This window comes from Sinocyclocheilus anshuiensis, unplaced genomic scaffold (assembly GCF_001515605.1).
Source record: "Sinocyclocheilus anshuiensis isolate Anshui unplaced genomic scaffold, SAMN03320099.WGS_v1.1 scaffold916, whole genome shotgun sequence".
Lineage (NCBI taxonomy): Eukaryota > Metazoa > Chordata > Actinopteri > Cypriniformes > Cyprinidae > Sinocyclocheilus > Sinocyclocheilus anshuiensis.
Window position 1 is genome coordinate 1,153,782 of NW_015548264.1, and position 13,491 is coordinate 1,167,272.

The following is a 13,491-nucleotide window of genomic DNA, read 5'->3' on the forward strand; positions in this document are numbered from 1 at the left end:
TCTAGTCTGATTAAATCAAATACCCATAAGATAAAGACAATAGCTGTGCTGTGATTTCGGCTATACTTGCATGTAAAATTAGAGAAGCAACATAATATCTGTTTTAACTAAAAGTGCTGCTACTCTCCGCCGCTCGCTGAACAGAATAGACGCGGAGAGAGAGAAAGAGAGGTGTGTGCGCGCTGGGAAAGAGAGACTTTGCACTCGCGTGGCAGTACCAGCGAGTCTCAGAAACTAAATAAGGTTTGGGCAAACCCTAAAGATTTGTCGCTAGGCGCTTTTCTGAAAAAAAAAAAAAAGTCGCTAAAGGGGTCTGAAAAGTATGGAAGCCCGGTTGTCCTCAAAAGGCGAGTGGAGAAGCAGAAGCCCACAAATTGTGACCAACTCCGAGAAATAATAAGGCAAGAATGTATCGCCATCAGTCAGGATTTGGCCCAAAAGCTAATATCCAGCACGCCAGAGCGAACTGCAGAGGTTATGAAGAACAAGGGTCAACACTGTAAATATTGACTGATTATAATTATTTTGCCAATAAAAGCCTTTAAAACTTATGATATGCCTATCACTGTTTTTCAGTATACCATAGAAACATGGAAAAATAATCTACAAATACTGAAGCAACAAACTTTGTAAAACACAAAATGTATGTCACTGCCAAAACCTTTGGCCACGACTGTAGAACATGAAGACTAGACATGTTTCAAAGGTCATATATGTTTTTCAAAGAACTTGTTCATGTCTATTAGACACATGAAAAAAGAACATAGAAATACCAGGTTCCCATTACTTCTCTTTCTTTGCACTGAGCAATTTACTTACACAAACCTGTTTACATTTTTGCAAGACAGGGCAGCTCACTTCTTCTGAACATGCAAAATAATTATTATTTATTATTAGGCTATACATTTGTTGGTCTCTCTGTGCCCATGCTGTATTTTGATGCAGCCAAATTCTCGATAAAACTGTTTTCATTGATATATTTTTTAATCTTATTCATTCAGACAACAGAATGAATAAGAAATAGTGACTGAAACGCGGCATATATATATATATATATATATATATATATATGTGTATATATAAATTTTTTGCAGTCCCCCAAACATTTTGCTGACTACAGTTCAAAAACCCCTGTAGCAACCAATGGTACAGCGACCTTTAAACCTCGAGCGTCTGAACTGCTTTTCACTTATATCACACATATGATTGCATTTTGAAGTTAGCAACACTGCTAAAATTGCTTGCGGCACCTTTTCTCACCTTCACAGTCGTGTCTCAGATTCTCAATTCAGGAGGGTAGTAAAGATGCCGCGGGCACTTCAGTGCTGGTGGCTTCACATAATTTACTGTCATTCCATCAATACTTTTTAGTCACAGTCTCCTTTTTTATTGCTGGATTATATATCCCCCTTGGTTATGGGAGTTCAAAGGCTTTTTCCATCTCTGGAAGATGTGTCTTGATTTGCGTGAAAGAGCAAAACCCCCCTGAGAGTTGTATTACTTTTGTATTACTAGTTGTATTACGCTGTTTTCTTTTTCCCTAAAGACAAATTAGGCTGCATTTGCTGGACATTAACTCCTTAATGTTTGGATTAGGAAGAGCTCATCTTATACAATACACAAGTGGACCAGAAGGTCTCATTATGCTCTTAAAGCTGTACATGGTTTAATGGCTTTTAAAAAAAAAAGAGAGAGGAAAGCAGAATGTCCTTTCATGTGCCAAGACCACACAACTGTAAAAAATAAGACTGTAATCTGCTCTAATCCTGACATATTTTCAGCATCGCCAGTGTCCCAGCCAAATAAAACATTTTTTTTTTTGGAGTAGTAACATTCTGTCAGTTGGGATTTTTTTTTTGTAAGTGCTAAAAACGGCTTTGAAGCTCTTTATCTGATCAGTATGAACTGTGATTTGGTTCTTAGCCGTTGTTCTGTGATAAGAAGTGGCTTTTAGGCATCGGGGAGTATTTTTAGAGATGTGCTTTGATGAAGACTTACCACCGTTCACACAGTGTCAAAGACGAGGGCACAGTCTATAGCACATTAATGAGTTGTTTTGTGCATTTCCTCGACTGGTGACAAACTGTGGCTTTCGTTTCCTGCACCTGTTGTTAGAAAACGTTAAGATACAGTGGGGTTCGAAAGTTCAGTTGAAAATATGGGATTTAAACATGGTTAAAACATAAAATGAATAGAACTTCAAGGTCACTAATCTAGGTAAATTTGTGAGATTGTTCATGTGAATTTGTACAGATGGTCAGATGTTGTTCTTCCAAAGAAACTCAAGATGTTCTTTGGATCATCTGAAATCATGCCGAAGATCATGATCATGCAGCTACAGTAAAGCAAAAGAGACACATACCAAATACTATGAAATCATGAAGTTTGTTGGATTTTCACTAAAATTGTTGTTTTAAATGAGGAAAAAATGTAAAGCAGAAGCATTCTACCAAGCAAAATTGAACTTTATATACTAAATATATGAGGTTTTGAAATGAGTCATTGAGAGTTGATAATGAGTTTTGCTAAAACATTTCTCTCTTTTTCCTACACAGCTCTGGGTTCATCCTTCTCTCCCACCTCCATGAGTGCCTACAGTCTGAGCTCACTCAACATGAACACGCTGCCACGCACCATGTATCCCACAAGTCCCCGCGGCACCATGATGAGACGCAAACTGAAGAAGAAAGACTACAAGAGCTCAAGTATGTTTGATGTAGTCGTGTTGAATGTTCTGATATCTAATAGGGATCAATCTTTTTTTATTGATCAAGAACGAAACATTCCACACAATTCAATAGTTGATAGTTCACCCAAAAATGTAAATTAATTTACTCACCCCATGTCATTCCAAATTTTTATGTTGTGTTAATTTCATCAATGAAAACTATGACAAAAAATGTTCTTTGACGAGCTACTTTCCCATGACTAAATCGAGACAATGATGAGATGACAATAAGGTCAATACACGATAACTGTGACTATATCAACATGCAATATCGTTGACGATAAAAGACCAGACAATACTTTTTTTTTTAAATAAAAACTATACAAAAATCTCCTTTTATTTTTTCATCGAAAAAAAGGAGACAAAATTTCAAAATAATATTGCAGACTGCTGTACAAGCCTCTACTATGAGAGCTTTCATGTGGGCAGTTGCCAGATAAGAACAGTTCAAATCCCCAAATCAGAACTTCTCTGTTAAAAGGATACATTTTCTGCCTGGTGTTTTGCTTAATTTTTGCAATCTGGCAACCATGTGCATGCGCTCACTCTTCATTACGGAAGTGTAGATTATTATCTAAACACCGACAAACCAGTATGCTGAAGTTCAGCGATCTCCATGTGGTATAATCGGCTTAAATGAAAGTGTCATTCAGCCAGTGTGTATTATCGTCTGTCATGAGATATCGACTATTTTGTTTGTGATTGTGATTGCTGAATTAATGCACTTGCTCAAGGGCTGTTGATTTAAAAGAGAAACATTATTGCAATTTGGAATTATTGGAATTGCTATTAGGAATTTGACTGTTTTACCAGTTTTCATTATGTAGACAGAGAAAGTGCATATATAAGTCTTTGATATTAATTTATATATTAAATAGCCTATAATAAATCAGTACACTAGATGAGGTCAAATAAACCATGTGTATGAGTTCACATTCTGTTGCTTTGTGCTTATTGGTGAAAGTGCAATACCTGAAATGTGAAAAAAACATTTCTCAAATGACAAAAATCATTGCGATTTATAATTTTTATCAAAAATATTTGTAAATATTATACAGCATGACGAAAATGTGAATAAGTTTTAATTGACTAAAACTAGATTAAAATGTTCAGACATTTAGTCGACTAAAACTTGACTAAACAAAGACAGGACAAGGTTGACTAAATATGACAAATAAAAAGTAAACTTGACACTGGACTAAATAAAAAAAAAAGACTAAATTAACACAATTTTTATGACTTTCTTCTGTGACTTCAAACTGAATGCAAAACCACCATAAAAGTGACAGCTTTGTGAGGAAGACATCGACTTGATTTATCTCATTATTCACTGATCTTCACCTCCAGTGAGGGGTTAATTGCTGCAACTGGATCACTGAGTCATCTCAAGAAATTAAATCATTTTGAGAGTGAATCAATCGGTTTGGTAAACTGATCATTCAAATCTGACTCAAAACTACTTTCCTTCCAATTAATAGCTACTTCAGTTCGATTCGAATTCCTCACCCAGTCCATTGTATGGACCACTTCTATGATGCTTTTATGGTGCTTCCGCATCCTTTTTGAAGCTTGAAAGCTTTCACATGCAGTTAGATGCATTATTTTCGAATAGCTTTATGGAATGCAACTGAATGGAAAAGGGTCTTGAAACACATTTGAAAGTACTATTTTTACCTTGACGTGCCATTTTTCTAGTACCACAAAGCGAGCCAAAGACCTTCTTTATGGCTCTGTATAGTACATTGAATAAGCAGTTGTTCTTCATAGGTTTTTATCCTCTCTTCAACAGATTTACCATCAGTCTTCGCCTAGTTCCACTTTGATTCATTCTTTAAAACCTTTCGTTTTTATCAGAATGGCTGAAGTACACAGAAATGGGCTTGGTTATTGATTTCCTGTAAAACTTCTCTAATGTATCAGCACCTCCATGCAGGCTCTGACCGGAGACTTGTCTTGACTTTAATATTAGCTTTCGAATTTTTATAGCTGCCTTTGCCATTCTTTGTGCAAAACAGAAGTCAGGAGGTTGAAAGTACCGCCCACGGTAATTCAGAAACAAACCTTTATAAAAGCCACATTATGCTAAGCGCATGCAATTGTGCGAAGAGAAGCTTGGTCAAGCCGCTGAAAGCGACGATAGCAATAAAACTCCAACATAAATGCATTGAGGTCGCTTGGTATTAAAGAAAGGCCATACGTCTATTATTCTTCCTGTCTCTGCTATGATAGTCTGTCTTTACCTGTACATTCAGACCTCTTGCACATGGTTCCTATCCTTCCTGCCCTTCCTCTCCACGGCTGGGCTCTGAATCTGAATAAGATCAGCGAGTGTGATAGCACTTACCTGAAGTGAACACATTCAGCATTCTCTTCCCATATCTGAAGATGCCAGGCGAAAGAGGGAAATTACACCTCTGGCTACCCAGTAATTAGATCCTGAAAGATATTTCATATCCTTCAACCGAGTAGCGTCACCGTCGTCGCCTCTGCCAGAGATAATTACCCGACCACGCTTTCATACCGCGTGGGGCTGTTATCTGCAGGCTTCGTCAACAGGACCAATAAACAATCGTTGGCACTGGAAAAATGGTTAATCAGCTGCCCACACTGCTGACCGCGTTCACGCTAACTTTCAGTAGCAGACTTGTGTTTAAATTTGTTTTTCGTTGCTGCTTGGTTATTTGCTGTAAATGTTAGAGGAAGTGGAGTTTGGACACATGCTGTAGAAAACCTCATCTAAAAATAAAATTAATTTAAGATATTAATAATTAATATGGTAGGGCTGTCAAGATTCCTTGATTCAATTCGAGTACTTGATTATAAAAAAAAATCCTCAATTGCATTTTGCCTGTGTCGAGTAACCGGCAAAATACCGGAAGTGGTGCATTCCACGGATGAGAATCCATGAAATGCATTATTAGACCATTTTCCAAGGCTGCATGATATATTAATCCCATTTAAAAATCACAATAAAGCATAATGCTATTGTGAATTCACAAATGCTATGATTCAATTAAATATATGCGATGCAGGTTTAAAGGGATAGTTCACCCCAAAATGAAAATTCTGTCATTAATTACTCACCCTCATGTCGTTCCAAACCTGTAAGACCTTTGTTCATCTTCAGAGCACAAATTAAGATATTATTAATGGAAACTGAGAGCTCTCTGACCCTACATAGACAGCAACGCAACTGCAATGTTCCCAGACCCAGAAACGTAGCAGGGACATCGGTAAAACAATCCATGTGACGTCAGTGGCTCAACTTCAATTTTGCGATGCTACGAGAATACTTTTTGTGTGCAAAGGAAACAAAAATAACAATTTATTCAACAATCGTTCTCCCCGAATTATCATCTTCCGCCATTTTGGAGAGTACCACGATGCATGTGCGCGCATTCCCCAGAACTTAATTAACGTAATTAAATTAATGTAATAAGCGTTGTTTACATTCACCATGCGGGCGTTTTCTCCTGAACGTATATAAATAATACTAAAATAACACTGTGGCACCATTAGAATTACAATAATGACTGCTTCCAAACAGATCTCCAAAGCACTTCTAATGCCTCATCTCTCTTGTCCTGAAATTATGTCAGTGGTTGAGCCAGAGGTTGACATTTTGCATTGTTCGAACAAACATAGCGAGGTTTTCGTAGCACCACAGATGTGAAATCCCCTAACAAATGGCTTGCTTAGTTGTCTCATTTAACTGGGATTTGAGACTGTCTTTTAAAATGGCAAAACACTTCGGCTAATTTAACTGTCCATTTTTTATCTGACTTTGAAGTGTTTAATTTACTATGACTAGGCTGCACTTGTTCTGAACGTCACGGTTAATAGCTTCTTCTACTGCGTTGCTCACCGCTTGTGTTTGGCAAATACACCTGCCGCACAGAAACAGAGCATCTCATCTATTACACAAATTTATTTTCAGTTTTACTGCCACGAGCATGTGCATGGCCCCTCAAAGACGCTGTTTGTTTAGAAAAATGATTTCATAATGGGTCTGTAATAGCTGTATTGAGTCTTTCCTCAGCTATGATTTTACTCCAACTCGTGAAACACGCTTAGTCAGAGCAGCATGGCAGAGATTATATCATAGCATAATAGACAATATTCTCCGTTAAAAAGGCAAATGCAGCAGATATATGCTTTTGTCCTGTAAATACAGCTTGTATTCCTTTTAAAAACATATTAGACCAGCCTAAGCAGGTTTGCTGGTTTGTCTCCTAACCCAGTCAAGCTAGTCTGCTAATTTTCATCTGGTCATGTTGGGAAACCAGCTGCCTGTTAAGTAAAACAAAAAGAAAACTATGAAAAATTGCAGTATTTAAATTAAAGCCGAAATAAAATAAAACATAAATATTAGATGAAAACCTACATTTAAAAAACTTTTAAAAAAAAAACTAAAACTGAAATTATATTATTGATCATTGCTGAGAGTCCACCTGTGGTAAATTAAATCGATTGGACATGATTTGGAAAGGCACACACCTCTCTTTAAAAGGCCTCACAGCTGACAATGCATATCAGAGCGAAAACCAAGCCATGAAGTCAAAGGAACTGCCTGCAGAGCTCAGAGAAGGAGGACACACATCACTGCAACACTCCACCGATCTGGGCTTTATGGCGGAGTGACCAAACTCCATCCTCTTCTCAGTGAAGACACATGAAAACACACTTGGAATGTGCAAAAGAGCACCTAAAGGACTCTCAAACTCTGAGAAACAAGATTATCTGGTCTGATGAACCTCAATTCTAAGCAGGAAACCAGCTCTGCTCATCACCTGCAGAGTACCATCCCAAAAGAATACAAACACATGCATGTATATATTTAAGAAAAACATGCTGTTTATATATTAAATATATTTATTTATAATATAAATATAATCATATAAATATAGAAATGTATATACATGTAAATATTTTCAAAATATATACTGTGTGTGTGTATTTATATATACATAATAAATAAACAGTGAACACACACATATATTATGCAAACAAAAACTTTTATTTTGTATGCGATTAATTGATGAGCATAAGCTAGTCCTGTAAAAAACATTAAAAATCGTTCTGATCCCAAACTTTTGACCGGTTGTGTGTGTGTGTGTGTGTATATATATATATATATATATATATGATACACAATCACATAACAACATTACTAAAACTTAAACTAAAATGAAAAATAAAACTGAAAATATAAAAGAATGATTGTGTCAACTAAAGTATTTAAAACAAGTATTTACAATAGTTTTTTAGATGTAACCTTAAAAAACTTAAAAATATAAATAAAAATTAAATACTAAAATAAATACTAACATTTATACTAAAATTAAAACTGAAAATCTAAAATATACGAATTAAAAATATGGGAAAAAGACTCTATAAATAATAAAATAACTAAAGTAACACTGATTTGGACACGCTTGACTTTCTTTAAGATCATGTTTTTCATGACCTTTTGCTAAAATGCTTGAAATCGTATCAAATTTAAATTGATAATTGCCCAAAAATGCTAATGAATATTAGCAGCTTATCAGCAATCACCTTGTTTCAACCTACTGCTGTGGAGCTCAGAGGGCAGCAAATTGTCCATTGCCTCACTAGCCCAATTTGAAAGCTTAATTAAAGCTTGATTAACTTCATTGATGCTCCAAATGAACCCTATTTGCATAGCACCTTGATTTCACTGTCCAGAGAGCTCTGCACAGAGCCGTGGCAGTCAAATCAAGGAGTCCAGTTGCCCAGGATCTGTTCTGACAGCCTATAGCACAAAGGCAAATGAGTGAGGGTGGGTTCACTGCATGCTGTGCTGCTGATTCAGCATTCCCAGCCTTTGCTTGAGTGACGTCTTCTAGCATACAAAGTGGCAGTGGTTTGTTAAAAGTACCTCCTGAGGCCTTTACTGTCACTGGCTCACAGGGACAGAATAAAGCTCACAGACACTGTTCAACACATCTGAGAGAGAGAGAGAGAGACTGAGGGAGGGAGGCAGGGAGATACACGCTGCAAAGTCACCCATCAGACAGCAATGACACGTCTGGATGAGATGCCAAGCCATCTCCTCACACTGAGCGATAACACAGAAGGTCACAAAACTGCTGCCATTTTCCACTGTGCTTTTTGCTAGTACAATTCAGTGTCCTGTTACTTTTTGTAAAGCATTAGAGGGACAAATCCCATGTATTTTGTTGTGAGACCTATTAGATATGTTAAATAAACTGTTATCTGACATAAAATTAGCCTTGCATGAAAAGTAGCTAGTTTTAAACATCAAATATTTTTCCCTTAAAATGGGGATTTTGTTCACAATCTATTTAATTATTAAATGTTTTATTTATTTATTACTTTATTTATTATTAATTTATTTATTTATTTATTTATACACACTTTTTTGATTGTTCATTTTGTCCATTTAGTTTTTTTTACTATTGTATAATACTGTATTTTAATATAATTTTCAGTTAATATAATTTTTAATGTAATAATTAATATTTTATACATATTTATTATTAATTACTATATATTATACATATATTTTATTTATTTACTCACTCACTTACATACTAATAATAATGACATTTTTAATAGTCAGTTTCATTTTGATTATTCATTTTGTCCATTTAGTTCCATCCCGGTTAATTTTCTATTGCTTAAAAAAATAATCAAGGTTTAAAACTATTTTGACATTAATTAAAATGTAAATAAATATAAAATTACTAGATCATCTAATATTGAATAATATTCATTTTCCATAATTATTAATTTTAATAGTATTAATTTTGATTATTAATTTTGCCCATTTAGTTCAATCCTGTTTAATTTTCTATTGATTAAAAAAAAATCTGGGTTTAAAAACTATTTTGACTTTTTTCATATAAATGTAAATAAATCTAATATTTAATAATTAATGATTTTAATAATATAAATGTCAATTTTACCCACTTGGGTTTTTTTTCCTGTGTAAAATGGATATATCATATATTTTGTTCTCTCCTGGGTTTTTTTTTTATTGCTAGAAATGTACCAAAACTGGGGAAAAACTGAAAATATAATAATTAGTTTGACCTCCTGAGGTTCACAGTCAATATTTTGTCAAGGTTAAGCACCTCCTATCACTGACTGTTTGTTGAAAAAGGTTTTTTTGAAGAAAATTTTGTTCCCCATTTGTGGAAAATGTCTACTGCAAGATCAAACACAGAGTCAATGAAGCGGTGAATGTGAGGGGAAACTATCGGTCTTGTCCACACGCCCCATAAACAGACACATTCAGTCTGTTGTCTCCTCTTCTCCTGCTGGGGATACTCTAAAAAGCTTTCACTGATGCCTTTTCTATATCTTGTTTTTCTCTGTTGGAGGTGGTGTCATGCTAATTTTAAAGTTCCCCTCTGCGTTTCTGTGGTCCGGAACAAACCGCTCTGCGTTTAATGTACTGTGACCGAACTAGCACCGTGTCTTCTCACCAGGAGAATATTAGCATAATTTAATTGTTGGCTAATGCCTACAGTCCTCGTTTATGATTTCCATGCAGTTAAAGGATTAAATATTAAAGGACAGTGTTGAGGATATTAAGGTTCCTGGTATCTTCTGCAAGACACAGGTCAGGCTACGGCATACACTATTTTGAGAGACTCTTCTTCCCAAGTTCCTTTTATGCAACTCAGGGTTTCAACACACACCACTCATGCAACTCTTTGACCTCTGCATGAAAAGTATTCACACAGAGATGTCACATAAGCATGATTTTAACCCTAGAGTGCACAAAGGTGTTCAAAATAACCTGAAAAATATATTTTTTGATAATTCCGTATATTTCTCTAATTTTCTGTATGAGCCTCAGAAATGTATGTATTTGTTAGTCATTGGTTCACGAAATATACTACTGCTACTATTAATAATAATAATAATAAAACATTTTTGTCACTATCCCAAGTTTTCGTAAATTGTTCAAAATGACCAATATGCATTTATTATGGAAATATTTTTTCTTGGGTTTATAAATAATAATATTTATTTCCTTGATATTTCATAAGTTACTTACAATTTTGGTTTGTTTTTGTCAGTTTCATTATGTTGTATTCTTTAATTGAAAAGGTCAATATATTTCAGAATTCCAAACGCTATATACATAAATTACTGATAAAAAGTTTTATGTTAGTAAGAATTTTTATTATTACTTTTTTAAACTTTTTTTTTTAAATGTTATTTAATTCTGTGATGTTAAACCTGAATTTCCAGCAGCCATTACTCCAGTCTTCAGTGTCACATGATCCTTCAGAAATCAGTCTAATATTCTGATTTGATGCTCAAGAAATATTTCTTATTATGCTCAATGTTGGAAACTGTTGTGCTGCTTAATGGTTTTGTGAAACTGTGATACTTTGAGGAATAGAACGTTTATTTTATAAATGTCTTCACTACTGTCACTTGTAATCAATTTAATGCTTCCTTGCTGAATAAACACATTAATTTCTTTAAAAAATATATCTTACTGACCCCAGACTTTTGAACAGCAGTATATGTCTATGTATATATATATATAGAGAGAGGGAGCTTAGAACAGATCCTGCCGACCGAAACAATGACGCAACTCAAGGGCTTTGAGATCAAAGGTGCGTTTTCCAATTTTACTAGAACTGCCCAAATCTGTTCTCTGCCGAAGAAAAGATGTTTCAAAACTCTTCTGACTCATTCTAAGGATTTCGAGTTACTGCTGACTCACTGGTCTGTGGGAAGCAGAAATGAAGATTTCTCGCAGGAAGGAGGAGGAGGAGGAAGCGAACGAGCTAGAGAGAGTCAGCTGGCTGGCGATTCTTTGAGATGTGTCGACAATGACCCCTCAGGTGCTTCCTTGTCCGTCAGAGCCTTTGAAGTCTACCACAAACCGAAGACACCACTTAACCGAATCGCCTCGCGAAGCAAGACTCCGAAGCACACAAAGCCCTGTCGGGTCAATTCACAGTCTGCGGCCCCTGAGCCATTCGCGAAAAGACCAGTCAGTATCATTTTCAGTGCTTCAGACAAGAGGAGTCCCAAACGGTTGTTGATCGATGTGCACTGCAGACCCGTCCCTGAAAGCGTTTGCACATCCAAGAGGCGTCCTGTCCTCATCTGTGTCACCTTAACCTCCCTTTCCCATCCCTCACGCCCAATAAAAAAGGAAAGGTCACTGCATTTAAAACAATAAAGGTGTCTGGTGTGGTAAATCTAGCCCGTGAGCAGGATCATCAGTCTTGGATAGACTCACTCTCCAGTCACAGTAGAGTGATCCAGCGAGTATAACAGGCTCTATAAAAATGCGGCAGGCCTGGTTTGGTGCCGGTCGATAACCTGGAGGCAGATTTCCGTGTCTATGGGAAAAGAGACCTCTTGGCTGCCGTCTGTGCTCCCTGGCGCTTGGGATGACAGTTTAAGCTTGGTCAGTTAAGGGTGTGACAGTGTTCGTGTGTCAGATTGCATTTTCACTGGCCTCTTTGAAAGCACACAGTGCGTACAAACATGTCAGTAAGCTTGGGCAAAATTGGCTCTTTTTGCCGCCCAGTAACAATGTGCGGCTTTGCAATTGAGATGTATCCCATGAGACTTTATTGATATAGACAATTGTAAATGGGGTGCAGCGCGGTGTATAAATCACATTGGTTATGCTTGTGTGCCTGTCTGCTTTTCGGTAAGCTGGTTTAAACGCTCTCAATCAGTGCGGTGAAAACAACAGGGTTTATCTATTTTCACAGGCTTGTTTGGATTTCTAATAGATATAGATAAGATATTTATTTAGATATAGTATTTGAAAGTTCACTTTTAAAAACACTAGCAAATGTCAGAATTAAGATCCATTTTTCATAATGCACATTATAATGGTGTCTGTGTGTCTGTTTATTTTTTATAATTGTCTTTATTTTTTATTTTATTTTTAATTTACTTAATTTAATTTACAAAATAAAATAGAATTTTAATTTTGGCTATTTATTGGTTACCTGCTGTAACAAAAATAATTATCAGCTTAGTGATAGCAGTGTTAAATAAAACTAGTAAAAGTCATTTTTTGTTAATTGAAATAACACTGAAATAAAATAAAATATAAAGATAAGGAACAAAATTACAAAGAAAACTTAAATGATAATTAGAAATGTTGCCTTGGCAATCAGCTGAAATAAAATACAGCGGGAATACACCGACATTACACAGAACTTAATTTCTGAACTTATTTGTTTTGTTTTCTTTTTTATGTATGGATTACTTGGGTTGTTACCGACATCTGGTGAAAATTTCAAGTCATCAGCACCTTTAGAAATATATTTACTGAGAACAATGGTGTGAAATGGAATGAAAATGGTTCAATACTTATTCTACCCGCTGTAAGTTTAAGTTGACACTAAAATTACTAAGACTATAACTGAAAATAGAAAAATATATATATAAACAAACTAATAAAAAGTGGCATAACATAAAGTTACTAAAACTTAAAAGAAATTAAATTTAAAAAATGAAAATATAAAAATATGAGAGGTAGCAGACAGAAAAAATACTGGTGCAATTTCATTTGTTAATATATATTTTTTTGCAGTGGTATTAAAATTGCTATCACATTTTTTATATATATATTGACAACACTATTTTTAAGTACTGTATAATATAGTCATTTCAGATCCAGACTCGTAAGATAAGGAAGTTCGAACAACCTCATAATTTGTACCATCTACTGAAAGAGTTTTCCCAAATCCCTGTGGTCTGATTTGCGATATAATACACTAGCT

At 35.4% G+C, this 13,491-nt stretch overlaps 1 protein-coding gene across 7 annotated transcripts in view; it reads left to right on the top strand.

Moving 5' to 3' along the window:
• Positions 1–13,491, top strand: part of LOC107655593 (glutamate receptor-interacting protein 1-like) — a 292,734-nt gene that overhangs the window by 241,358 nt on the left and 37,885 nt on the right. For all 7 annotated transcript variants that reach the window (XM_016443136.1, XM_016443139.1, XM_016443132.1 and 4 more), the window contains one exon: positions 2,556–2,705. In XM_016443136.1, the coding sequence (XP_016298622.1) occupies positions 2,556–2,705 (150 nt within the window). The remainder of the gene's footprint in view (positions 1–2,555; positions 2,706–13,491) is intronic.